The sequence below is a fragment of the Excalfactoria chinensis genome, chromosome Z (genome assembly GCF_039878825.1).
Source record: "Excalfactoria chinensis isolate bCotChi1 chromosome Z, bCotChi1.hap2, whole genome shotgun sequence".
NCBI classification, from domain to species: domain Eukaryota; kingdom Metazoa; phylum Chordata; class Aves; order Galliformes; family Phasianidae; genus Excalfactoria; species Excalfactoria chinensis.
Genome location: NC_092857.1, coordinates 64,120,780 through 64,148,762, shown reverse-complemented (window position 1 = coordinate 64,148,762; position 27,983 = coordinate 64,120,780). Strand labels below are relative to the sequence as shown.

Genomic DNA, 27,983 nt, shown 5'->3' with positions numbered 1-27,983 from the left:
CTGAACACTGCTCTACTTCTTTTTCACCCAAGTGATGTACTTTTATGGTTTTCACACTGATGTAAGCTTATGCACCCACATGTACTCCTGCCTTAGACACACCCAAGGCAGTTTTGCATATAGTCTTGTTAAATTGCTCTTTACCAGCCCAAACAGGAAAACATGAATATCATATCAGTCATAAGCAGGAAGACCACATACCAACAAAAAGAGTCTCCACTGACAGTGAGTTCTTCATCAAAATGCCATATTACTGCATAATGAATATCTAACATTTTTACTTTAAAAGAGAAAAACTACAAGAACATTCAGGAAAAAAAAAATACACAACAAAACAAAACTGTTCACCTTCTATTCCATGTTTCCTTAAACACCAAATGAAGTCAGACAGGAAGGGTGTATTTTGGTAATGTTTGAATGTATCCATAACAAATTGCTTTATGTTAAACGAATCGGTTGCTACAGATTGCTCTAAGGAATGAGATAAATTATTTAGAGTCCAAAACAGGAGTGTTATCCGGAAATGAAAACAAATTCTTGGGATCTAATAATAAGACAAAGCACAAAGCTAAAACAACCTTGAAATAAACATGCCATCAGGCCCACACTTCATACAGGTAGCAATATTTTAATATAAGAATGTGCACAGTAGGCATTAAATTTCTGTGCTTGCCTAATTTTTCACATTTCTTCCATTCTCTTCAGACTGGTGCAACTCCAGTTAGTGTAGCAAAGATTCTTCTTATTAGCAGGTATTAAGGGAAATGAATGTCTTCTTTTGCCAAAAACAATTTGCTGCGCAAATTAAATAGCTGCTTTGAACTGAAGTTTGAGGTTCTTTGCATTTGTGCTTGTGGAATACAGATATTTTTTAGCTGTTAGAACTGTGCACATGCTCTTTAATAGTAAGTAATAAGGTGGAATAGGCATCTGCTTTAACACAAGTAAAGCCAATGTTTTTTTTTGTTTTTTTTTTTTTTTTTTTGAGGAACATGTCTAAAATTTTATTTTAACATGATCTTTAACATATTGCACTTTCAGAGTAGCATATTTTCTTTTTTTTCCAAGACACAGCTACTTCTTTGAGATGGTAATTAAGAAGATATCCTGTTTGAAAGAACTTGATAAATGATTTTATAAACAGCTGTAATTGAAATAAGCCTCTAAGCAGACAATACATAAACAAGATTTAAATAGCCTTACCTGTTTACTGCTTTTAAAAGTCCAATCTTTACTCTCTACCATGTAAAGTTTTTAGTAACTGGCTGGTCAAAATAGAGTACTTGATCATGATAATCCCAACCTGTCATGGACAACAGCATCTCTCACGACACCACACTCAAAATGCTTGAAACGAACCTGTAAGACACAGATATTTTTTCATTTTAATTGAAAAATAGCCAACCATGTCCTAGTACAAGGAGCCATGTGAACTTAATCAGTTAATAGATTATAAACAAATGTGTGCAAGGCCATATTACCTGGTAAATGTCAAAAACACATACTGCAAACTCATATTCCAGATAAACAGTTTTTGCTAAGTATATGCAACTGTGTTGTCTTATTGACTCATTAAAACTGCCAGGATTAATAAATAGTTTTATCTTAAAACAAAATAAAACAAAACTACTTCTTACATAAACCTGCAAGTCCCCTCTCATATGAATTGGTCAGTTGAGCAGAGGAGGCAGGACACTGACAGGCTGAAAAGACCTGCTGGCCAAACTGGGGGAAAAGAAGGAAATGAATGAGAAGTGGAAGCAGAGACATGTTGCCAGGGAATAACACAGGGACACTGTCCAGACATGCAGAGATGGGATCAGGAAAGACAAAGTGCAGACTGAACTGAACCTGGTGAGGTATGTGAAAAGTAACAAGAAGAAGTATTGCAGGTACACCATTTAGAACAGGTAGGCCAAGGAGAGTGAATGTCCTCTGATAAACAACAAGTGAGAACCTTCAGACTCAGAGAAGGCTGAGGCACTCAACAAGTTCTTTGCCTCAGTCTTCACTGGCTTCCCATGTCTTTCAAAATCTGTGAGCTTCTAGATGTGAGGAAATTCCCTTCCAGATGAATCTAGACACAGTGAAAAAAAGTTTGTGGAACAAACTTTGAAAGTCAACTGAATATTTTGCACTGAGGTTTTAACAGAGCTTCTTCATCCAGTTCATGCATGCTGATCAGCCACTGACTGATGTAGAAGCATCCACAATGAGAAGAACTGAATTCTAGTGTGACAGAGGAAGGAACACACTAAAATGCTACTGAACAAATCTGTTATCAAACTAAAATACAAAATACAATGGGAAAGGTACTTTATCAATCGTTCCATAATCACATCTCTAAGCAAGAAAACTTTTCCTAGAAATGTAGCATCACAGATTCACAAAGGAGCCAAGCTAAAAAAGTACAGCTTTCATAAGTACTTTCTAGAATCACAACAGAATTGCAACAACTTAATACAGCAATTATTCAATTGTATTAATTGATAATTATAACAGAGTGCCTAAGATTGTGTATGGCTGAGGTTAGACACTCAACATATTCCTCCAGATTTCAGTTTTACAGTGTGATGAGAGCAATCAGCTAAGACATGGAAATCTGTCTTGCAGATTTCGATACATCAGGATTTCTGTAGCTAACTAAAATGAGACACTTTGATCTTTAATGCCACTGGGAAAGATGGAAAGTAATAGGGTCAAAAGATAAACTGTGTGGACAGAGGTCAAGAATTCCATAAACTAGAAATTGTTAATAACATAGGCAGAAGACATTCCTGACACAGAGTAAGAGAAATTGTGCTTAAACTGAGGATATTTGGGTTACTAAGGACAAAAGTCTTGCCTAAACTTGGAGTGGACAAAGAAGAAATGAAGATTACTTAACCAATGAAGCATACTTATTTCTAAATAAAAATGATGGAGGAATGTTCTGGAAAAGCACTAACCCAAGAGCACATTGTCTGCAGTGATGAAAGAAGATCATTTGTTAGCTGAGGGCAGCATATACCAAGATTCCTCCTTCATGATGCTTGAAAGCCTCCATTCATCCCACGAGTGTGAAAGTACAGCAAAAACAAGTTAAGGGTGGGTGGGATGGAAACATGGGACAATGCTTTAGAATGAAAGAGACAAACGATATGAAGCAGACTGCATACAAAGCAATCACTGGGACAAAAAACTTTACAGAATTTAAGTATGAAAAGTCAAATGCATGGCAACAACATGAATTTGTATATTCTTTTACGAAGAAATCAGCTCCAAAGATAGAGTAGAAAAAGTGATGTGAAAAAAGGGTGTTTGATAACCTTCTCTGATCCTGTTTTATAGTGCAGTGGTTTAGCCTCTAAGTGGATACTTGGGCCAATAATGTTTAACCCATTCATTCATGATGTGTGCCCCCAGTGGCGCAGTGGTTTAAGCTGCTGCCTGCGGCACTGGAGGGCCCGGGTTCGAATCCCCCCCCTGTGGCGCAGGGGTAGAAGTGCCGCTTCGCTACACAGGGGGCTCGAAACCCGGGAGTTGGACTCGATGATCTCTAAGGTCCCTTCCAACTCGCACGATACTATGATACTATGATACTATGATACTATGATCTTGACAGTATTCCAGAGTGCACCCAAAGTGATTTGAAGATGATCCAAAATTAGAAGAAGCAGATTTGGTGAGTGTGCTGCCATTCAAAGAGGCATCAAGAGGCTGGAGAAATGGGCCAGGAGAAACTTCATGACGTTCAACAAAGGGAAATACAAAAGGCTTGAACGTGGGTAGGAATAAACTCCCGTTATCATGTTAGCATGTTGGAGCTGACTGGCTGGAGATATATCTGAGGAGAAGGACACGGTGATAAACTGTCCATAAGCCAGCCATGTGGCTTTGAAGTAAGAAGAACAGAGGCTCCCTGGCTGTATTAGGAGGTGTGCTGTCAGAAGGGGCATGGAGGTGATACTTGCCTCCTGATTAGTCCTTGTGAGACACATCTGAGAGCTGAAACTGCTCTAGCCTGCACAGTACAAGAGACACTGACATATCAGAGTGAGTCCAGAACAGGGCTACAAAGGTAATGAAGGAATCTGAGCATCTCATCTGTGATGAGAAGCTGAGAGAGCTGGAGAAGCCTGGAGCCTGTTCATCCTGAAGAAGGATCAAGGGAATCTTATAAATACACATAAATATCTGACAGGAAGAAGTAAATTAGATGAAGTAAATTCTTCTCAGAAGAGCCCAGTGACAAGCAATACCCACAAACTGAAATTCTGCCTGAGCACAAGAAGACACTCTTACTATGAGGGTGGTTGTACACTGTATCAGGTTGCTCAGAAAGACCGTAGAGTCTCCATCCTTAGTGCTTTTCAAAACCTGATTGTATACAACCCTGAGCAGCTAGCTGTAGCTGATCCTGCTTTCAGCAGAGGCACTCAGCTAGACTATCCCCAGAGGTACCTGACGTTCTCAAACATTTTGTGATTCTGTGAAATTGTATAAAATGGCTGAAAGAATGAAAAAAAAAATATGAACAGCTTTTGGTTACTTCACATTACCTTGAGACAAATCAGTGTGATCTGTTTTGTAATTGCACACTGTTTTATAGCAGTAGAAGAAAGCTTATTTTGCCTCTGTACTCTGCCAAGGCAGTTTTTAGTGCAATAATATTAGCTGTGACTTTTGAAGTCACAGACATTCAGCAAAACTGGCATTTAAAAGAAGAATCTGCACAAGAACATGCCACTACATCTAAAACCCCCTGAACCCTATTTAAGTAGACAAGTTTAATATTTAACATCAATTTCACTCTCTGCCTGTTCATTTCTACCATCACTGCAGCTCAGTCTTAAAGTGAACTAAGGTAATAATGCTAGAGAAGCAGTAAAGTTGAAGTCTGGAAAATACTTTAAAAAGCACAGTGCTTCTTAAATGCCTATACCAAATACCTAAAAGTGTGCTACCTGATGGGCATTAGTAAAATCAAACAAGCAAGACATGCACAACAAGCCTACACCTTCTGTTGGATTTCCACCGTCATGAAAGTGAAATTCATAAATGAACTGGTTACACTGAGAGGCTTTATGGCACTACTGGTGACAGAAGCCTGCCCTGTCTGTGCTTCTCTGGAGCTTTGTCACTGTGATGGCCTGAAATCCTGCTCAGTTTTGAGAACTGCACTTGCTCATTTCTGTTTTAGCATTTTGCCAGGTTTCTTAAGAAGGAAAATGAGGGATATGCAGTACTGGCTTTTGGCTGGTTTGGGTAATGTATGGGGAGATTTCATTGCTTCTTTTTTATTATATTTAAACATTATTATTTTCTTTTCAGTATTATTAATAGAAAAGTAGGACAGAACATTAAGAAGTTCTTGTTATACTACCTTATGTAAATGCATAAGACATTATCTGACTCAAGGGTTTGCCATTTAAACCAAGAGGATGGGCAAAGGATGGAAAAAGAGACATGTCAAAGAAGAGAACACAGATGTAATGAATGCATTCTGATGTCTTGTTTTAACTGTTGGTGCTGGGTTTTCAGTTATTTCAGTGAGGTTTAGAAACAAGAGATTCTGGAGATAGCAACAAAATGAATAAAGTGAAGAAGCTCAGGAACAGTCCACAAGAACTTACAGAATAGGAAGCAGTGTGATGGTGCTATCTGAATCTCTCCTTGTTTGGCTGACCTTCTGAAGATAAAATGTAGGGACAAACAAAATTCAGTGCTGCCCTGATACAGATTTAGTGGTGGTTGTAGTATATGTGTCCTCATAGACTGCTTTCTGATATCAGATGCAAAGGCTACAGGCTACAAGTACCAAGTGCTTCAAGAGCATCATTTGCATCTGCTGTCCTGGTTACTGATTTGGAAGGTTGATAGCAGCCAACTGTTCCACAGTAGAATATGCATCCCTGAGGATCACATGGTTGTTCGGTCTTCATGATCTGTTTGCCTTTTGTTTCCTCTGACCAATTAACAAAACAGTAAATGTAAAAAAAAAAAAAAAAAAAAAGTAAAATAAAAGAAAAAAAGTAAAATAAAAGAAAGCAAACAAAAAAACTGGTAAAACAACTTTCTGGGAATTAGACTAAAGCCACTGAAATAACAGATCAAACAAAATCAGATCAGGTATGAGTACCTTGCCAACTAGTTAGAATTAATTAGTAAATAACATCGAAGACCGAAGACAATAACTCCTGCATGGAAAGTGTTACTACTGCCTGACTTGTATTTTTACTGTTAGTTGGTTCACTGCCTGTTGATGGAATGGAATTGTCTGCAGTGACCACTGCAGTGGCTGATGTAGTTTGCATCAGAGAATCTGTCAGCTGCTCTGAATGGGAACAGTGACTCCAATGGGTTGTGACTGAAGTTTTTACCCATGTATATGCAGAACTTTTTCCTTCCTGGAGCAGATCTGAAACATCCTAGTCCCATCAGTGCTACTGCAAGGACAAAGTTCTTAACATAGGCATTTATTATTTCTGATTATAGGCCTACCAGAAGATAGATGGAGCATATGTATGAAGAAGGAGGGAGATCTTTGCCAATGAATCTAGTGTGGGCTGGGGAGGGCAAAGGCTTCTTCTTTAATGCCTTGAAAAGAGGAAGAGTGTGACCAAACTGCTGGGTAACAGGGAAATATAAAAAACACTGAGAATTTTGCAGAGTAGTTTTCTAGCTGCCTCAGTGTGGCTTTCTAACCTCTCTGAGCTCTCACAGAGCACAAGAAAACGCAAACATGCATGGAGAACCCCATCAATCAAGCAGTAAAAATAGACAGGATTTCTGGTTTCAAAAATTTCTGCATTTCTATTTACTACCTATTTCATGCATCTTTAAAATTCCACCTCTTCACATTTTTATTTTTTTCTAAAAAGTCCTGGAGCTGCAGATTGATTTTATATCAAAAATAAAAGAAGAAGTTCTAAGAAGTGATCCATACTGGAGTTCTGGAACACATCCTGTCAAACTTAATGTCCAATTAAGAAAGGTTTAACAACATTTTTAAAGGATTGTATTACATCTTTCTTTACTTTTCAGGCCTAACAGTGGAAGCCATAAAACAGAAATAAACATACCAGACAAGTGATCAGTCAACCTGTTCCACCCAGTTAAGAAGGGTGAAATATGTGACCTGAGATCAACTTGCTATGGTTAACTCAAGTAACATAATACACAACTCAACTCTTCCATGCAGAATATATCTATATATCTATATATCTATATATCTATGTATCTATAACTGGCAAACATACAACATGAAACCAATTCGTTTTTAGCCTTCTTTCAACATAACTGTTAACAGCAACATAAGATGCATTTAGATAAAGAAATTCTATTACTGAGAGTATAAATAACTTACCTTAAGACTTAATGTGTTAATGTCCTGGAGTTGATCACTGCACCTTTGAAAATAAAATCCACCTATTAAAATTTCTACAACTAATTTAGCTAAGCACAAAAACTCCTGCAATTTAAAATCCTTTATTTTGCATAGATAGGCTGCAGTCTTGAGAGCTTTTTCAGTACCAAGCAGCATGCTCATTTCTGACTTAGGGCTACCTTCATGATGTGAGTGCAATTTGTTCAATCCCTCAGTACCTCTTTTGAAGTTTCCAAGAAGGAAGTCCACTGTAATATATGTTCCTGCCCATCTCTGCTCCCCAACCTGGATTTCAGCTCATTTTGTATTACGAAGCCTGGCAAGAAATCTTTCTAAAGTGACCATTTTTATGAAGCAGGAATCAACAATATTTCGTACTCCCTCTGCAGCACTGGTTACTGCAGCAGCAGTTAACCAGCAAACACTGTTCAAAAATAAATACCAATCTCACAGATGACAGAAAATAACATACCTAGCTCTAACCTCTTACTCAGCCTTTTATTTTTATTTTTTTTGAATGAAGGGGAATATAACAACTGGATTTCTCCCGGTTTGCTGATGCTTGTGTCAGCAAATTGGACAAAGCACTGGAAAAAGTCGGGTTTTCTTTTTCTTTTTTTGTTTTTTTGTTTGTTTGTTTGTCTGTTTTTGCAAAAGAACACATTGATGACTCTTCTTCCATTTCAACTTCTGTCATTTGCACATTTTCTATGAATGACACTGTGATTCTCTCATGCTTTATCATGGAAGAATGCCTGGAGTAGATCCTTTGCTTCTCTGTGTCAGGAGTGGACAGCAATTCAGGAAAGCAATTTACAGTGTCTGATGATCCTGCCCCTTGAGTTCAATACATCAAGTCCTCTTGTTAAATTGGCAATTCTGTCCTGTTTTTGAAAGACTGTGAAGAAGAAGCTTACTCCTGTGCCGTCCCTGAGTCACATGCCGTGCACACACACACATACATGCCTCCTATTTCCAAATACTAACTGAAAATATTTATTTACTTTTCAGACCTTTGAGAACTTCTTAATTCATGAAACTGCAGACTTGCTGCATCCAATTTCATGTTAGTACGAAATTACCTATCATCCTTGAAATATGAGAGCGCAGCAACCCAAATACTATACAGTTACTCTGCTACTGAGCTTGCTTTATTATAATACAAATAGAACAACTGTCTTACTCATCTTAATTTCACAGGTTTAATTCCTTCATAGTAAAATGCAAAGCTTATGAAGATCATCCAAGTTATTTCTGTCAGGTTCACTTCAGTAAAACATTTCTGTAGGAAATATCACAATGATGCAAGAATAAAAGTAATCTTAACAGCTGTTACTTTGTTGGCTTACTTTCACCAATTTGACTTCTAGTTTCCTCATGGGAAGGCCAAAAGACAACCCAGAAGTCATGCATTCTGAATCTGGTTATACATAAGATATTTGCAGATTTGTACCATATGTAATTTAAGATTAATCTTCCCTAAAATTCCAGATCCTACCTTATCTTCACTACTAGGTTTCTAATGCAAAAGTAGATCATACATTTGTGTCTCAAAAAAAGATATGAGTTCTGATTTTCAGTATGGCAAAACTTTTTTTTTTCCTTAAGTATATGCTTGCATGTACTCAACAGCACAAGAAGATCTATTTAAAAGCAACGAAAGTTCTGACAATCTCAACTATGTTAACTGTGACCAAAAGAAAGTGCGTAGGACAACTTTTTCTGTTGGATGAGGTTTTTGAAATGTCATGAAGATTATGTTTAGAAAAAAATGACAGCAAGATTTGATAATTTCAATGAATCAGATTAAAAGTTAATCAGAAACAAATGTAGGAGTGTCAGGGGAGAGCAACTTCCTCCTGAGGGGACCAAAGACCAGTGGAGTGATTCTGGGAAATGCGTGGGAACTTTAAGCTCTCTCTCACCAATAATAATAATAATAATAAAAGCCTTCTTTAAAGTATGGACAGCAATGAACAATAGAAAGTATATGCAAGATACATTCTTAGCTTTAATTCTAATATAATAATGAAACATATACGTCCGTCTGCCACCTTGTAAAAAGAAAACTTAGTATATCATGTCAGGCTTCTTCCAGTACTGTTCACATTACAGATTTCTTAATTTATGACTATATTCCCAAACAGGTCTACAGTGTCTACAGCAAGCTTTTTCTCTTTTTCCTCTCAGGATAACTTCTCTCAGTTCAGTATACTATCAACAAAATGTTTGTCAGACGTTCAGAACAAACCTTGTAACTGTTTTAGAATCTCAATCTCATTGCACCTCATGCAAATAAATAAATAAATAAATAAATAAATTAATAATGTATATACATGCAATGTATATACATATACATTTATATATATATAAACTTTATCAGCATTTAACTTAAGTCAATTGCTACAATGATTATCACTGACTTAAGAACTGGCTTTAGAACCAGTACCTCCTAGGCTCCTTATTTTGACAGTAAAGGATTTCTTTGTTGTACGATCACATCACTGTTAGTGCTGTGTTATGCAATAATCACAGATGTGAAGGTATCTGACAACATTCTGTGATGACTGCATAACATTTCACAAAGACGTATCCCTAATTCAAATTTGTTACACTAGTTTTTACTATTTGAATATACATAAATCCAGAAGAAACTTTCAAGTAGACAGTTTACAACATTAAGATTCAGTATGCAAAGTTCACTGGGAGTTAAACATGACATTTCAAAGGAACATGGAATCATAGGGTGGTTTGGGTCAGAAGGGACCCTTAATGATCACAGCGTTCACTCCCTGCCATGGGCAGGCTCACTTTCCACCGATCAGGTTGTTCAAAAGCCCTGCCTGCAGTGGGCGTGGAATTATTTCACCCCAAGTTATAAAACGGTTCTATTTTTTCTTTGATGACAGAATCATTAAGGTTGGAAGAGATCACTAAAATCATCCAGCTCAACTGAGCTAATGATGCAGCTCTAGCTTGTCTGGGGCAACCTGCAGGTCTCTGCTGGGATATTCTGTGAATATTTATTAATCATTTTGGATTAAATTGTCTGGTAGAAGAACAAAGTATTATGTATACTGGAGTAGTCCTATTTTGTGTACTAGAAGGATCGTATGAATTTCATTTAACATAATCTATAAACCCTGTTTTCTCCTTTGAAAACAATGGAGAATCGCCCAGCCAGAAAGAATCAGTTGGGTGATTTATAAAAATAAATTTCCTTAACTGTAAACAATTAGCAATGCAATAGTGAAGGCACAGTTCTCACAATAACAAAGGGATAATTACTGAGCTTGTTCTGTGGTTGATGAAGGAAGATTCTGAAAGGAAATTTAATCACTGATTTCTTATCATGTATTTAGATGCCAAACAAGATCGCATAATTACAGCTGAATGAATTTCTGTCCTCAGATTATATATAAGCATGCCTAGTGTGCTGATTATAAAAGCAAGAAAAACTAGAATCTTGTGTTTTTATTTCATGCAGTAATAATGGGCATTCACTTTTAGCATGCAAAGGCAGGTACGTTCTTACAGCCATAGGAAGAAAGAAATAATTTAGCCCCAAAGAGTTACTCAGCATCCACAGGGAAATTTTGCAGGAAGTTCAAGCATGCACTGCCAGAGTCCTTTATCAGGACTCGCAATTACCTTCATCACAGCCACAAAAGGAATGCATTCCTGGCAGGAATGTAACCAAAACATCCCTATCCTGATCACTTCTCATCCCTTTCTGTGTGTTCCTGCTTTAAACAGCACTGGATTCTCATTTTTCTCCACCATACAACAGCCTCCACCACCTTTACAGTCTTAGTGGCTTAGACTCATTCTTCGTTGACTACTACATCTCAGATTTTTAGTATCTTTGAAGTGATACTGTCATTATCTCCAGATATCTGTTTACTGACATGAGCTTGAGAACAATGCACTAACTTGTAACTATGGAAGAGAACTAGAAAAATGATGCATTCATTTATCACCTTAAAATACTTTTTTTTCCAAGCAACTTGACTAGACTTAGTCTCTGGTACATTACAGATGGATTTCTACTATGGTAATTAATAGCATTAATAAAGAAAAGCCGAGACTTGCATTAATGCAGGCAGCTTTGTATTTAAATCAAGATAATGAACCTTAAAAAAAAATATGGAAAAAGCATCAGTAATATTAGCAAACAAAATGGAGCCCATGAGACCCAGGTATGTTGCTGTGAACTATTACAGGAAGTTTTTAAAACACAAACTGGAATTTCACTTGGTTTTACTGAAAAAGACACTGTGTTCCTGTCAGAACCACCGAAGAATAAAGTAGCAAAAGGGGAATACCCTGATGTCTCTTGTGCTGCCCATATTCTACACAGTGTTTGTGTAACTGCTTTAGCAAGTTGTGCCAGCTCTCCTGCATGTCCATGTAGGCAGAGCTGTGTGTTTCAAGAACCTGATGGCAATGGGTGCAGGGAGCACAAGGGCCATGCAGGTAGGATGAAGGTGCCCTTAAAGACTAGAAACTTGCCCTTCTAGCTCTTCATTAAAAGCATCCCAGAGCTCCCAGCAAAGCCTGAGAGGGGAAGGCTTTATGTGTGAAGGAGCTCCTCTGCCATTCTGCTCTCTGTGTCACATTCTGTTTTGACTTTTAAGTAAAACAAAAAGCAATCCAGTCTCTGGAGATTTTTCATCTTGCCATATTGCGGCCAACACGGGATCACTGTGAATGACACCTGCTATTAAGCCTTTTTCATACACTACTTGGCTCAAAAAAACACTCACCCTAACAATAACAAAAAGAGTGAAAAGAAGTGTGTGTGTGGCCTAGAATGTAATTAACAAAAGGTTATTTGATGTTGCAAGTTACAACAGTTCCCTACTGTACTTCAGTTTATACCTTCTGCTAAGATCTCACAGCAGACCAGTTTAAATTGTTCAGAAAAAAGTGACTGTACTCACCTCCCTATCATCACAAGCTTCTCATCATCTGCATTACTTGCAATAGGCAACGACCAGCTCCTGAATGACTGGTGGATGAGCAAAATGTGCTATGAATATGGCAAGCAAAAAGACTGCCAAAGCTATCCAGGTGCTCTGCGGGGCCGATGCTCCTGTTATTTACTAATTGTCATCATTTGAAAGTTAAGGTTTCTGATTGATTTGGGGAGAATTTTGCAATTTTTTTCTCCACACCTTCTATCAGAAACAGATTCTGCTTAGACACAATCTGACGCAGAGCTGCACAGACACCAACACATATTTTGAGATTGCAGCCACCATCGAGTTTGCCTGTGATAGAACTGTTCAGTAAGTCTGTTTCTCCTCACGCAAGTGGAAGACAAAAACAAATAAACAAAAATCCCTGATGGATATGATGCACCTGGCTTGAGAGTTATTAAAACGGGAGAAAATGCCCTCCAGCAGTCAGTTATGAGAACAACTGTTTTGGCAGTGTTTATCAGCGTGCAGCAGGACTAATGTTCTAGTCCTCCCTCCCCAAGTACACAAAAAGCAATTACATGAACAATAACTGCTGTTCTCATGTTTTCTGGAAGCTGTATTCACTGAAAACAGTTGAGAAAGACCTAAGTTTCAAATTCTTCTCCCAGAAAAGGGTTCAACTGTTGGATGAAAGGATTGTCAGCCTGCCTTTCTTCGGGGTTGGGACAAACAGGTATTACAAGCAGTCATTAGCAAAGACTATTAGGGAATAACGACTACACTCAACAACAATTGAATGAGGTTTAGTAGTTTGCTTTTCATTCCACTTCAGAATGATTGAGCAGCAACTTGGAGTTCTGTGCATCAACCAGTAGACTGATAGCTGGCGTGATCGCCTCTGTGCACACAGTTCAAAGTAGTCTGACTCCACATAGATTAGCTGAGTCATTCAGACCAGTCCTTCCACCTCTGATCCAACCGAATCAATAAAGAGGCATGTTTGGAATATGGACTACTCTGTACAGTTGGATTAATTCTAATATAGCTGATGAAGGAACAAGAATAGCAGTTATAATAGCCTTTTTCCTCAGAGGATACAAGTAAGGTGCCTCTGCTGAAGGTAATTTAGAGTAGCTGAAATTGCAGCTAAGACTTTTAATGTGAATTACAGTGAGGACAGATAAATGAAAGGAATAATTGTTTCTTGTCCTGAGACAAGACCCTGCCGATTTCACACACAATCACAAATGCTTACCTATTTCCTGATTTTTTGTATGTCTTGTATCTGCACACACTGTATTAATTTGCAAGAAACGCACACACAAACATTTTACTTGGGGGAGAAAGATGATATGAAATTATATGTTGTTTGGAAATAGTGCAGCAGGCAAACCGAGCTAAAGGCTAAATCGGGCACCAAGTTATTTTTATTTACTGTCTTCATTGAATGTTTAATATTATAGCATCCTTGCAGGAAATAAGCCATTTACAATCAATACATTATACTGAGTGCAGAACCAAAATCTGAGAATTGCTGCATATGAATCTCAGCTATTTCTTCCCACAGAACTCAGATAAAAACACATTTTCCTTCACGCAACATCATATTAATAGCATAGATTGCCTCGCTGAGCTCCTGAGTGTCTCTTCTGTGACACAGCATTAGGTTCCCATGGGGGGAAGAAATCCCACTTAACTCTTAGTTATTCTCCTGTTGAGGAAGACTTGAGGCAGGCAGGGGCATTTAAAAATGAATGTGGGAGGAAGAGGTCATTCTAAATGGTCATATCTTGTCTGGTTTAGAAAGAGGAGCTGATCAGATAATTGCCTTTTGTATTTGATCCTCAGAAGGGATCAAAAGGGAGCTCTTAAGATGGGCTTGTAAGAGAGACCAACTGTCCTTCACTGGGGATAGCCATGCCATTAATTTGAATCCCATGTAACTTAAATCCTGATTCATGTCCTCTCTGAGCCAACTCCAAATTGAATAGATTGTAAGCAGATGTAAGAATCAGACTCATCTGCTGCAGGATTTTGCACCTCACCTTGTTGAACAGGAAATAAATACATCATTATAATATAAAAATGCTGCCCGCATTACCAACACACTGATAACAAGCCTAAATAACCAGACTGAAGCTGTCTGTTTTCTGTCATTATATGTTTTGAGATGCATTACACCTTGGCATGAACAATTTAGGACAACTACAAAAAGCAGAAAACCACATTTAAACTTGCTCGCACAGATAAACACAAAATTCAGGAGATTCAAAATGAAAAGCTGAATATGCAAAAGCATTTAGTCCCCCTGAAAGCACTCCTGCTTGGAGAAAATGAACTGCTTGCTTATTAGAAATGAGTTTTCAACACACTCATCAAGAAAAGTATGAGATTTACTAGAAATGACATAAAAACTACCATAATGTTTGGAAGCAATTCAGTGAAATATCTGTTGCTTTCACGAAGACAGCAAGGAATGGACAAACAAATTAAGAATATAAAGAAGGAAGCCATCCAAAAAAGGTGAATAAAATCAGTCTTGAAAAAGAAACAACCACAAATCACAAATATCTCAAGGCCTTCCGTAAACAGTGTGGACAGTAATCCACTCAGAGCAATAATCAATCTCAGTTCATTGCTATCTGCATCTAAAAAGGCATTATGAATGACTTCCCAGACACTCAGAAGAGAAGCAGTTACCTTCTAATTGAAGACAGCTGCTATTATTATCTGGAATTACTAGAAAACAATAATAATTATTAAAAAATATCCACTTAATTATAATCACTGAACAGAGTTATTGTTAAGCATTCTCTCTCAGGAATGCTCGTCTCCCTTTTTAAGGGTCACAGTATTCATAATTACTTTGGAAAGTAACTGCACATAATAGGATTTCCAAAGAAAGCACACATATACTTCAGGAGTCATGGATCAGAAATATATATGCATAATAGTATTTCCATGCATTTTTAAAGGGAGACACATATATTGCAATACGACACTATAACTCTATAAAAATTCTGCCTTGCAAATATTATCTCTACTGGTATAGAGCCAAACAACAGATTAAGTTCACATTTATGCCCGAAGTCCAAGACTACAAGGCTGTTCAAATACTGGTATTGTACAAAAATATAATCTCTGATTGTTTCTTACATATATTTTAATAGAAACTTCATAACTATCCGACATCGCTACAATTTCGTTAGAATGTTTAGAAGAAGAGAATAGCAGATACACTCCTAATGGTCAACATATTCCTATCACGTGCAGCCACTATTGCTTTAAACATACCTTAAAAATCTGTGAGAAATGATTAGTGAATATTTTAAAAAGTTGCAAGGAACCTGTTCATTTTTTATTTTCTTTTTTCTGCGTAATCTGCTTTTGCTGCAAGGCCCTCACTAAAATAAAGAAAAACTAAAACAGAACTGTGGTTCCCTTCCTCACTTCCCATCCCGCCTCCCATTTGTGGCAGCAGAAACTGTTGATGCTCTGAGTGTGCACACATGGCACCTCTTGTTCAGTTGTTGGTGAGTATGAATGGGGCACCCAAAACTGTTTGCCTCAGACTGAAGGAAGACAACTGTTGGCTGCACTGGTCTTGCACCTATCTGTATTTGTCAGGGAGTCTTCATCTTCTTAGCATTTCCTATGGAAGGATATTTAAAATTATTTGCTAATGGTTGGTAGTAAGTGTCTAGTATTTTGTTTCACATATTGGTCCCAACTATGTAGTATCTTTATTAGCACTTAATTATGGGCTGTTAACAATAAATGGCTTTTATTTAAACCAGTTCAATGGAATACCTGCTATACCCATTAGAAACTGGTGAAGGGACACTTACTGCCCACGGTAGAAGGTCAGGTATTGCAATCCATCAGAGACTCAATGCTCAAGTGATGAAATTCTTCAAAAGAATAAAATATTTTCCCCATTGTCTTAAAATCCTGAATAATGTGTTTATAGGTGGGGTCTGTATACACTCACGAAAATATAGACCACCATACACATATTAATAAGTAAAATTCACTAAACTCATAGATGAATAATTACAATTATTAATAGAGCAATAAATAATGTAATCAGTTTAAATAAAACATCCTGGATTGCTAGAAGGATAGATTTATATCACTTTTCTATTCTCTTTATTATTATTTTGGAATGATATATGAAATTCATTTAAAAGACTTCTTTGAATCCAGTGGCTTAAAACAGCCAAACTATTTTGAGGAAGAAAGAACTTGAAAGCTGTTGTATACTGTGTCTATTATACTTTTTAATGGGTTGATTATGACTACTGTTTTCCAGTTACCTCTGTTATGATTAATAATGTGAAAGCTCTAAAGAAGTAAGGAATGTCTGCCTTCTGATAACCATCAGCAAGCATGGAAGTCTGAAATAAAATGATTTGGGAGCCCTCTCTGAAGGCAGAGGCTATAACATGAAGGTGGCATCAGAAAAAGTGAAAGCTATCTAGAACTGAGTCCATCTCCTACAGGTAGTACAGAAAAGCTGACATCTCACTTATGCAACTGTACACGGTTCTCAAGAAAACTGATAAAAGTAAGGAGGATTTAGAAATGTATTTAAGTGGAAAACAGAAAAGAAAGAGAAGTGTTGGAGGACACTTCACAAAAATGAACATAAAATCAAAAAATTGACTGCATGTCTGTTTTCTTTCCTTGGTTGTAACAGAAGAAATTGACATTGGCTAATAAACCAAAGAAGCTATGCTTAGAGAGTTTTTGTTCATGCCATTCCTCTCTTTGTAAAGAGAAAATTCTACTAGCTTCTTCAAATGAAAATAAATCAACAGTTTGCTTTTGTAACAGCTAAAAGGGGAAAGCAGCAATTAATTATTTTATTCATAATTTACTCATCTTGCTTGACTTTCATTTAAAATGTATTTTTAAGATGCCATGTTGAAATCTTCCAGCATTCAGACTACCTCCTTTGTGAGACATCAAAAAGTCACTTATCGTTTGTCATGTTCTGTGATTACACAGGATTTCTCACACCAATATTCAATAAAAAATCAAAACACTGTTAAATCAGTGCCATCTATGGAAAACAAAAGCTTATCAGATTCCTAATTAGTATAGCTTATTTGAATAGAATTAGCCCATATAAATTATAGCAGCTTCAGCACAAGGGTAGACTAGTAAATAAGTCCACACTAGGTGGTTTATGGGTTCAGCTGATTTGATGCTTGCTTCAACAGCTCTGAAAGTACAGTTTATAGTATATGAAGAAAACTGAATGATCATATTCCCAAATGACAACTATTGTACTGGCCATCATGTATCATGCTGAAGAAGAGGAAATTACAGTTACAGCTATTAATTGCAATTAGAAAAAAAAATAAAAAGAAGTAATTTAAAGTCCATGGACATGGTTTAGTATACACTGGCTTATTTGAGATGTTCAACACAGGAATGATGTGCTGTCAGAGGTTATTCTACAGATAATCATTATTTCTTTTTGTTACAATTTATACAACACATGAAAATAACCCAAGGTGATTGTGTTTCCTATTCAACCTCCTGTGCACTGGAAATGTCTCAAAAACAACAATTTTCAACAAGGAGAAAATTACAAATATGTAATTTGCTGAATGACAGCCACTCTGTCCAGGTATTTTTATGTGATCTTCATGGAAATAGAGAAAAAAGTCTGTATTTATTAGGGAAAAGAGAGAGGGGCAGGCATAATTTGAAATTGTTCTCTTTAAACATACATACATTAAATCCTATGATAATTAGCCTTGCTTTTTCACTCCTGCAGTCCTCAGCTTTTTCCTTCTCCTGTTTGTCTTCTTCATGTCCCCATCCTTCATCACCCTGACTAGGCCAGCACAGGCTTAGATAGACCACAAAAATAGATGAAATGGAAACAAATAATAATCAGTGTTAATAATGCTCCCAAGACACTAGGTGACTATGAAGGTATATTTTAAACAAACTATGATGAAACAAAGAGAACATATTGTTTTTCCCTTTAAATATTCTAACTCTCCTCTACTATTAGTCATCAAGTGTTCTGTTTGAAGTACCTAGATTCACAAATATTCTCAAAGCTGAGGCTCTGGATCTGGAGACACCAATAAGCACAGAAACTGAAACTGAGCTGCTGTCATCTCTTTCTTCAGCACCCAGAGAAGAGGATATCAATTGTAAGCATAATTGGAAGTCTTATTTTTGAATAAGCAGTTAAGTGCTTACTTTGCTCCAAATGATTTTGATTTGCTTTTAAGTGCACTCCTAAGTGTCCCTAAATAGGAGAGATTCACTAAACTGGGGTGCACAAGAATCACAGTGCTGACATTGATAATACATGCAAAGAAAGGAAAAGGTTCCTTGAAGTAAGTGTTTCACTTTGTCTTGGTTAAAATAACACAGGTAATAGCATGACATGACAGCAGTTAGGAGGAGAAACACATTAAAGATGAGGAGGAATTTGGATACTATGGTAACAGAGGCCTGACAGCTATCTAGGGTAAGAAAACAATAAAGAAATATTGGCTGAAAGAAATGAAAACAGTCATATGATACAATTTAGAATGATTTAAAAAAAAAAATAATAATAAAATAAAGAAAGTCTAGTGCCAAACACACTACAAACACTTCACAGGCACTACATAAGTAATTCTCTCGGCATTTTAGCCATATATATTATATAGCCATAAATACCTTATTTACATAAGGCTGCATACAATGTAAAGTTAAAATATAAGGGTATATAATCTTTATCTATATAGTCTTTTTTTTACCCCAAACCTGTTCTTGTCTACCATTCTTATTCATTCTTATTCTTCACTTCTGCCAGATGGACACTAAAATCAACACAGTGTGTCAATAATGGAATGCCCACTTTTTATTTTTTATTTTTTTAAATAGAAATGAGAATGTGGGAACAGAAGACCAGGAAGGAAGCAAGAAGAAGGAAAGAAACACTTGGCCTGGGTCAGTAGCCCATCTGGGTAAAAAATATCCATTGGAAACTCTGCAGCCATTTTTTTATCTGTTATGATTGCTTATGGAAGAGCTGCAAGCTCTTTAGGATACAGGTTTTTTTATGAAGGATTATAGCTATTATGTATGTCTGATTCCAGAAGTGCCACACTCATCTTTCCTGAAAGAATAAAAATCTTCCTCTAGTTTCTTCAGCAAAGGATAGTATTCAGTACTACCCACTGCTTTAATTCAACTGCTTTTTAACACAAGCTTCCATTCAAATTACAGTAACCCTGTTTTCATTTAGATGGATAAACAGACAGGTAAATAATAAAGGTATCTAACAGAAATACAGAAGGCCTGCAGAAAACTGGGAGAATAAGAAACAAACTGAATATCAGGACAGCATAAACGTGGCAGTGAAGTAATCTTTTGCCTTAAAAGCATATTATATAATTATTCTTCAAAAGATTGAAGGAGAAAGAAAAAGGAGGAGAGGAGAGGAGAGGAGAGGAGAGGAGAAGAGAGGAGAGGAGAGGAGAGGAGAGGAGAGGAGAGGAGAGGAGAGGAGAGGAGAGGAGAGGAGAGGAGAGGAGAGGAGAGGAGAGGAGAGGAGAGGAGAGGAGAGGAGAGGAGAGGAGAGGAGAGGAGAGGAGAGGAGAGGAGAGGAGAGGAGAGGAGAGGAGAGGAGAGGAGAGGAGAGGAGAGGAGAGGCAGAAAGTGAAAAGAGAGGAAAATGGCTTGGATCCTGAATACTTTGCACATGCTTGCTTTTGAAATTCTATTAATCTGCAAGGCAGCATTTATAGTTAACTGCAGGCATCAGATGAACATCAAAACACCTCAGGTAAGTGGTTTCTGGTGGCTTAAAGTGCTGTGAGTATTCAGTTTTGCCTATTTTCCTACTTGTTTTAATTTAGTCTTATATAATGGAAAAACACTCTACAAAACTTATTCCTACAGATGAGAAGTTTTATTAACTTGAGTTGAAATTGTTATGATACCTGAACATGAGGAAAGGAATAGAGATTGCACTCTTGGTTAGAAGTGGTGCATTACAGTCATAAATCTTGTCTTTGATTACATCTGAATAATAAAATGGAAGGCAGCCCAAGCATTTGGAACAATCAAATTTAAGGATACCATGAGTTTCAGAAAAATGTTCACACAGATGCCCAATCCCTCCAACCTTAAATACGTGACTGTGCTTTATTTCATTTCCAGGTTGGCATCTGATTGGTTTTGAAAACAAACAACCCCTTTCTCCTCCCTGTCCCCTGAGACCTTCCTCTCTTCTCACAAAGAGCCTTTAGAAATTTGGTCCCTAGAGCTTCCTTTTTTATTGGAAGAAGAAGTCAGCAGAAAACTTGCACATCAGTTTACCTTTGCTTTTTGTTCACAGGAGTAGTTGTACTTTGACTCCACAGATGATTTCACATGTCCTTAATTTAACAAGTTTATTCACGTATCTACGGAACTGATTGTTACTTCCATAGTGAGATCAAAAGGAAGATGTCAACAAATAAATGCATATTTAAAAGTCACCCATTTGTAAAGCCCATACATATATATATATATATACATATTTGCTCCTGTGTATAACAAATACTACCTTTTACATATGGTGAGCATGGATGCCATGTAGTGAGTGTTAAACTTAGCCTTCAGAACAGTGCTGTGATTTGTATTGCAAACAAGATAAATCAGCGCATTTCCCATACCTTCCAGCCTACACAGCAAAGGATTTAAGTAGCTATGGCTCTTGAAAAGGAATGTAACACTTCATAAGATCAGGCTGGTGGGGAAGAATCTGTGCCTACACTCTGATCTTTCTGGGAAACTGAGTGTCCTAGATAGAAAAGAAAAGGTACGAAGAATCATGCCTGAGACTATTTTGAAGCAGGGACTCAATTCGCCTTGCCAAGCATTAAGGCAGAGGGTTATTTTCCAGTCTATCTGCACAGCTGCATGAGAAATAGGTAGAAAGTAGTCCTCAGAGCACTGGCTTATGAGACTGCTGCAATTAAGGATGATTTGGCTGTCTTCGTGCTCTGCTCAACTGTGCATTAACTGACATCAGACCAGGAGCAGGAAGGACAACATTAAGCATCTTCACAGCACTGCTGACATGGATTATGAAATGCCAAGGATTTTAAAGACAGAGAAGTTAACAGTTCTGGACAATATAAAGGCAGGCTATTGCTCCATTTCAGGGAAAGTCAGTTCTATTTCCATTATCATTAACACAGGTGGGAGATGCTTCAGTGGATGATAAAAAGAATTGACAACTATTCAATAGGAGCAAGTACGCAAAAGAGATGCACCGAAGTCTGAATTAGTCCGAGTCCCTCTTCATTTAGGTGATTTTCTACTCAAGAGTAAAAGAAGTATTTTTCTAGTTCAATCAATGCCCTAATTGAGGAGTTCTCTACTATTTTTTCTTATAACTGGGATTTGTTTGTTTTGGAGCAATACAAAATATGGCTGTATTGCCACATAAATAGTTATTAGTGCATCTTGGTTGCATTTTATAATTTACTAGGTGAGGTCACCTAGTAAACAGACATATTCTTTACTGTGGAATATAAAAAATATCTTCTCAGGCTGCATTCTTGTTATGCTGCCTAGTAGCTTCAGGAGGGCCAAATAATTTAATTGTGCCACTAAGACATTTAAATAACCAGATTTTTCCACTAATGTGATCTCACTGTGACTTTTTAACATTAACTGTTGTCAACAGTAGCTGATACACACCAGCATCAATGTGATGTACAATCTTGAACCACTGCCTAAGGATACAGGAAATAAGACATTTTTGTGCTTATTTTCCGAGAAATAATGAACAAAGAGAAAGAACATTAACTAGAATGATGGGAAAATGTTACCTAGTATGGCCTAACCACAATAAAATAAGTTGAAGAGATGTCAGTTATTATTCAGTGAGATAAAGGAAATGTGTTTGCTAATTTGTTCTACAGTAGAAGGCAATTCACAGCTGAAGACAATTCTCTACCACACCTCTGTTTTCTGACTAGCAATTCTTATTAACGACTGTCATTACTTATTATTATATTTAATTAATGAAATAGTAGTCAGCAATCTCCTTCATCTTTGGCTCAGAGGTTACTTTAGCTGCAGAATGCATAGAAAAAGAGAGGGCTGCAAAAAAAAAAAAAAGGAGAAATTTTCTTCCAATTCTGAAAACAAAGTAAGGAGCATAGCTAATTTTGATGTGAGTACCAAATACTAGAACTATCAATAGTCCAAGTATTAAAGGATGCAGTTCTTGAGACAGTACCAAAGAGACTGAATAAATTTACATCCTCATTCAATAGTGCTGCATCTAAAAAATTCTTGCAATTTCAAGGAATAGTATTTTGAAATACATTGGTTTTGTTTGTTTAAAGTTATTGAATTTGAAGTATGCTCCTTGTTGCTCCTGAACTTAATCCACCAACACCAGGAAAGAACTGCAGAAAACCAGGAGCTTCAATGGAAAATAAAATCAAATGCATCAAGGCACAAACAATACCAAGTTATCCAGGGAGACAAGTTATCTTGATTCCAATTTACCTCAAATGAACGAAAAGGGCCATTATCTGTTCACTTACACCTACACTTCATTCTTTCATTTTCCATATTCTTATTTAGCTTTCTGTACTTCATTGCCTGAAGGAAAAACCCCCTTTATGCTCAGAAGAGACGTTGAAATTCAAATTGAGGTATTAATCATGGAGTACCCTATACCAGAAACTTGAATACAGTACAGCACACATAAATAAAATAAGGGTTTCCAGGATGATGTTCATTAACAACACAGAAAAAAAAGAAAGGCAAAGTTTTCTGTCAAGACTGATTCCAATTGCTAAGTAAGATCCCTTATGCTAGGTAATACAGGATGGGGAAGAAAAAGGAAGGGAACAAAATCTTTTTTGTACTAGCAAGAAAACTTATTTCCAAGAATAGTAAATTGGAAGGGTTCTCTATACAGAACCAAAAAAAGAAATAAGATGTAGCAAAGCAAATGTTGCAAAAATGAACCTAAACCAGGGAATGCAAATGAGATAAAAATTTATGCAAACTGAATTTTTGCTAAGTTTTCATTAGAAAGTTGTTAAGTTTCTGATTGACAACACTACTCTTGCCAGCTTAGTGGACTGAGTGGACAGGCGTCCTTAAAAAGTCCTATTAGATAGAAATCTCATTCAAAACACTTTGAACTACTGGATGACAGTTTGTATGCTGCTGTCCAGCTGGGCTGCAATATGATTCAGAACACTGTCTGTATGTCTACTGAAGATGTCTCCACTTCTTGTCAAAAACAGGTAGAGATGAAAGCATTAGAAATCAAATATGCACCTTGCTGGGACAGACCAAGGGGATGGCAGTGCTCTGAGTGGTTTTGCTTGAGTTAGTTCATCAGCCCTGTAGTCAGCTTGATGAACAGTTAATCACAGATACACACCGACTTCAGCTGCAAACTTGCACAATTAACTTCTCAGTGATCTGAAAAAGGCTTTTTTGCAGATCAATTCTTGTAAAAAGGCTGCTTAGGCACAGATTAAAGCCTTCCACTGCTTGCTTCTAGTTCTGTAGCAGCAAAGTCCTACAGAAAGCTATCACAAAGTTGCAATTTATGCTGACAGTATATAGAGTGTGCCCCCATTTCTTTTCATGCAGCTAGAGACCAAAGAATGGCAGAAGCAGCAGTTTTGGGAAGAGGTTACTTGAAGACCGGACACCTGCCCTCACAGAGACCACACTAACTCAGCATGGCAATGGGTGAGAGAATCCATCATCTGCTTTTTATTAAAATGCACACAAGGGCTTGTACATGGTATATAGCAGTAACAATGAATCTATGCAGCCTTGGAAATTAGGGCTGGCAGAAAGAGATAAAAAGGAACAAAGTGATTGCCGTCTGAATAGTGAGCAAGATCCGAGAAAATTATAATGCCATTCATAGCCTTCAGTTGGGCATTTAGTCACTTTCAGCACTTGTGAAGAGATATTGTTTCTGCAATAGGCCAGGGAATTACTGATAACAGAAGCTGGATCTACACAAAATCTAGCCGATTGTTTACTCTCTAAACTTCTAATCAGCAAAAACCTTCCTTTCCAAATCCACACAAGACATATGACCTACTAGACAATTTGATTTGTGGTGGGATGTTCTGTACAAGGAATCAGAACAGATTCTGAGACCTGAGAAACGATCCCAAAAAATGACTCTGCTGAAGCAAGAGATGCATGTTTCCAAGCACACACTCTTTGGAGACACCTTGTAGGAGTCAGGATCTTGAGGTTTCCATCCACTCACAGTTACTGAACAGTGCATTGGTGCTGCATTTATTTACAGAGGAAGCGATAGAGCCACTCTTTCTCACCTCTGTACAACTGAATCCAAGTCCTCAGCTAGACACTGAAATGTAGAAACTTCTGGAGAGTGAATACAACATTCATTTCAAGCTCGCTGAAAAGATATGGTACACAAAGGAAGAAGGGAGCTACAAGGGAAGGAGAAACACTGAGACATGAATAGAAGAAAGTGGAGAGAAAAGGTGATGGATAAGTGGGTGGAAGACACAAGCAGCTGAGGGCTGCTGAAGGCTGAGATTAAAGACACTGAAAGAAAAACTACAAATGACAGCAAGTAAAGAAATAATGAACATCCTGATTATTGTGTCCTCCCACCAAAAGTGAAACCAACTGAAGTAGCAAGGTGTATAACCTGCTAATACATAACATACCATTTTTCCCTGCCCATCTGTGATTATAACAATGCTAAGATGAATGGGATCATAATTAGGAAGCCGGAGCTTGGAGGTAATCTTTTTTAAGATTCATACTGCAAAGGGGTGAGACAGGCACTGCCAGAGAAGTGTTTAAAATCTGCAAAGTGATGCAAGGTAATATTCCATCTAACAGCACAGACCATGTAAGAATAAGCACGATGGTATTAAACAGCAGTCTATGAGGACCCTATTAAAGGGTCTGCAGACGCTTTGGAAAATATGTACAGAAGTGTATTAGCCCATAAAGATTCACTCTACAATCTCTGTACCATGTGAAAATAGATTCAGGTGACTGTCAAACTACTATTGTTCTGAAAATTGAAAAAAATAAACAACAAAAAAAAGCTAACATACATCATTTTTGTGGGCTTCTCAACCTCTCGGGAGAATTTACAGTGTATTACTTTCTAGAGCTATATTAAAATAAGTACCAATAAACTACAAGGACAGCCTGAAAAACGAGTAACCTCACCTACCTCCTTCAAGCACTTGAAACAGATTAAATAAAATAAGAGTAGTGTATCCACATATATTAGTATTTTAGTGTGGGGGCAGATAATCTATCACCAGGGCAAAACTTTCCTTTAAGTCTCTCAAGGCTGCTATCCCTGCTGCTACCTTCACCCTCTTGCAATGCCATGAGTGCCGATGTAAGTATTGACATTTCCTGCACTAATTTTGTTCTGTGCTTTCATGACCTTCTTTATCTAGAATACATACTTATATAGTTTCTACTTCTGCTGAAACCTTCTTAATAAAAACATCAGAATTCAGGTAGTGCAACTAAAATACTTTCTACTCTGAAATGCTAACAAAGGGAAGAATTCAGTGAAATACCAATTAAAGAAGATAAATTAAAACAGATGAACAGAGCCAGTAGAATAAGAGATTAATATGCAGGAAATGTGGCCACTCAATTAAAATCAAGTCACAAACTGCTTATATATTGGAAGTCTTTAGGATGCTAGCACCAGAAAATGGACAGCCTGTTTTTATTTCCAATTCACGGTAAAACTTTTAGTTGCCAAAAAAATTAGATGAAGATTCATCTAATTCTACCAATTTGAATAGCAATTGTTACACCTCAAAATGGAACTAGAAATAATAAATGCAAGTCACAGTTTTTCTCTGATCACCATGAGACTGCACACCTTGGAGAAAAGCCATATCTCTGTGGGCTATTTATGACAAGGTAGACAGCTGTCAGTTCTAGCCTCATGTAATTCCAACAATATGTCCATGACAAATATAGGCACAATAAACATGGTTGTCCCACATAGGAAATATACATACACTAACATACATATATACCACACATTACATATATACCGGGCTCACATGCAGATGGGACTCTGTTATGACCAGGTTGAAGGGACAAATGAGGCATTCTACTAGCAGCTGACAGATGATGTGTGATTGTCCATCCTCGTTCTGATGGGGGTCTTCAGCTTACCCTATATATGCTGTATACAAACTTACTTCTGTGAACAATACAGTGCAGAAGAAGCAGTCTGTGGGGTTTCTATAGTGTACTGAAGATATAACTTCTTGACATAGCTGTTGAGAGAACCTACCAGCAGAGGTACCCCGCTAGACCTGCTGTTCACAAACAGAGAAGGACTGGAGGGAGATGCGGAAGACAGGAGCTGTCTTGGGCAGAGTGATCACTAAATGGTAGAGTTCCCTGTTCTTGGAGAAGTCAGAAGGGGTGGGCAGCACAACTGCTGCCTTGGACTTCTGGAGGGCAGACTTTGAACTATTCAGGATGCTATTAGGGAAGGTCCACTGAGATCTAGTCCTGAAGTGTAAAGGGGTACAGAAAGGCTGACTGCTTCTCAAGAAGGACATGCAGGAACAGGCTGTCCTGTTGTGCTGTAAGGTGAGCCAGAGGGGAAGAAGACAGGAGTGAATGAACAGGAAACTTTTGCTGAGACTCTGGTAGAAAAATAGTCTTACTTCTGTGGAAGAATGGATAGGCAACTCAGGGAGAGTACAAGGGTGCTGCTAGGATAGGCAGGGAGAAAATCAGAGAGGCTTGAAAGTGTCCCAGCTTGAACTTAACCTGGCCACTGTAGTAAAAGATGCCAAAAAGCTTTTTGCAAATATAATAACAGTAAGTGGAGGGAACGGTGGAGAATGTGACCACTGGGGACAAGGAAAAGGCTGAGATTCTCAATGCCTTCTTTACACATGTGTTTAACAGTCAGACCACAATACTCAGTACTTTAATTCCTGACTGGGAAGTCATGGATGGGGAGCAGAATAAACCCCCACAGTTCCAGTTAGAGACCTGCTACCCCATCTGCTCCATCACAAGTCCATGGGGCCAGATGGGATCTACCTTGGAGTGCTGAGAGAGATGGCATAGGTGATAGCCAAGCCTCTCATCATCTATCAGTGTTCCTGGTTAACTAGAGAGGATTGGAGGCTTGTCAATTTGATTCTCATCTACAGGAAGGGTTGTAAAGAGGATTTGGGAAGGTATGGGACTGTTAGCTTGACCTTGGTGCCAGGTACAGTTATAGAACAGATCATCTTAAGTGAGATCCCACAGCACATGCAGGACAACAAGGGGATCAGTCATAGCCAGTTTGGGTTTGATGAACCTGATCTCCTTCTACGATCAAGTAATCCACCAGGTGGATGAGAGAAAAGCTATTGACATAGCCTACCTAGAATTCAGCAAAGCCTTTGGCACTGTTTCCCACAGTACTCTCCTGCAGAAGCTGGCAGCCTGTGGCTTGAACAGATACATCCTTTGCTGGGTAAAGAACTGGCTGAATGGTCAGGCCCAGAAGGTGGTAGTGAGTGGAGTAAAATTCAGCTGCTCATGCGTGGTGTTCCCCAGGGCTGGTACTGATGCCTATCCCATTTAACATCTTTACTGACAATATGGATGAGGGTACTGAATTCATCCTCACTAAGTCTGCAGATGAC

The 27,983-nt window shown here is 37.7% G+C and overlaps 1 protein-coding gene across 7 annotated transcripts in view; it reads right to left on the bottom strand.

Moving 5' to 3' along the window:
* Positions 1–27,983, bottom strand: part of LINGO2 (leucine rich repeat and Ig domain containing 2) — a 475,029-nt gene that overhangs the window by 150,237 nt on the left and 296,809 nt on the right. For 5 of the 7 annotated variants that reach the window (XM_072359097.1, XM_072359099.1, XM_072359095.1 and 2 more), the window contains 2 exons: positions 7,349–7,391; positions 1,204–1,359 (listed from right to left, as the gene is read on the bottom strand). In XM_072359097.1, the coding sequence (XP_072215198.1) occupies positions 1,204–1,245 (42 nt within the window). In that variant the 5' untranslated portion in view covers positions 1,246–1,359; positions 7,349–7,391. The remainder of the gene's footprint in view (positions 1–1,203; positions 1,360–7,348; positions 7,392–27,983) is intronic. The other 2 variants (XM_072359101.1, XM_072359096.1) reach the window with 2 other exon arrangements.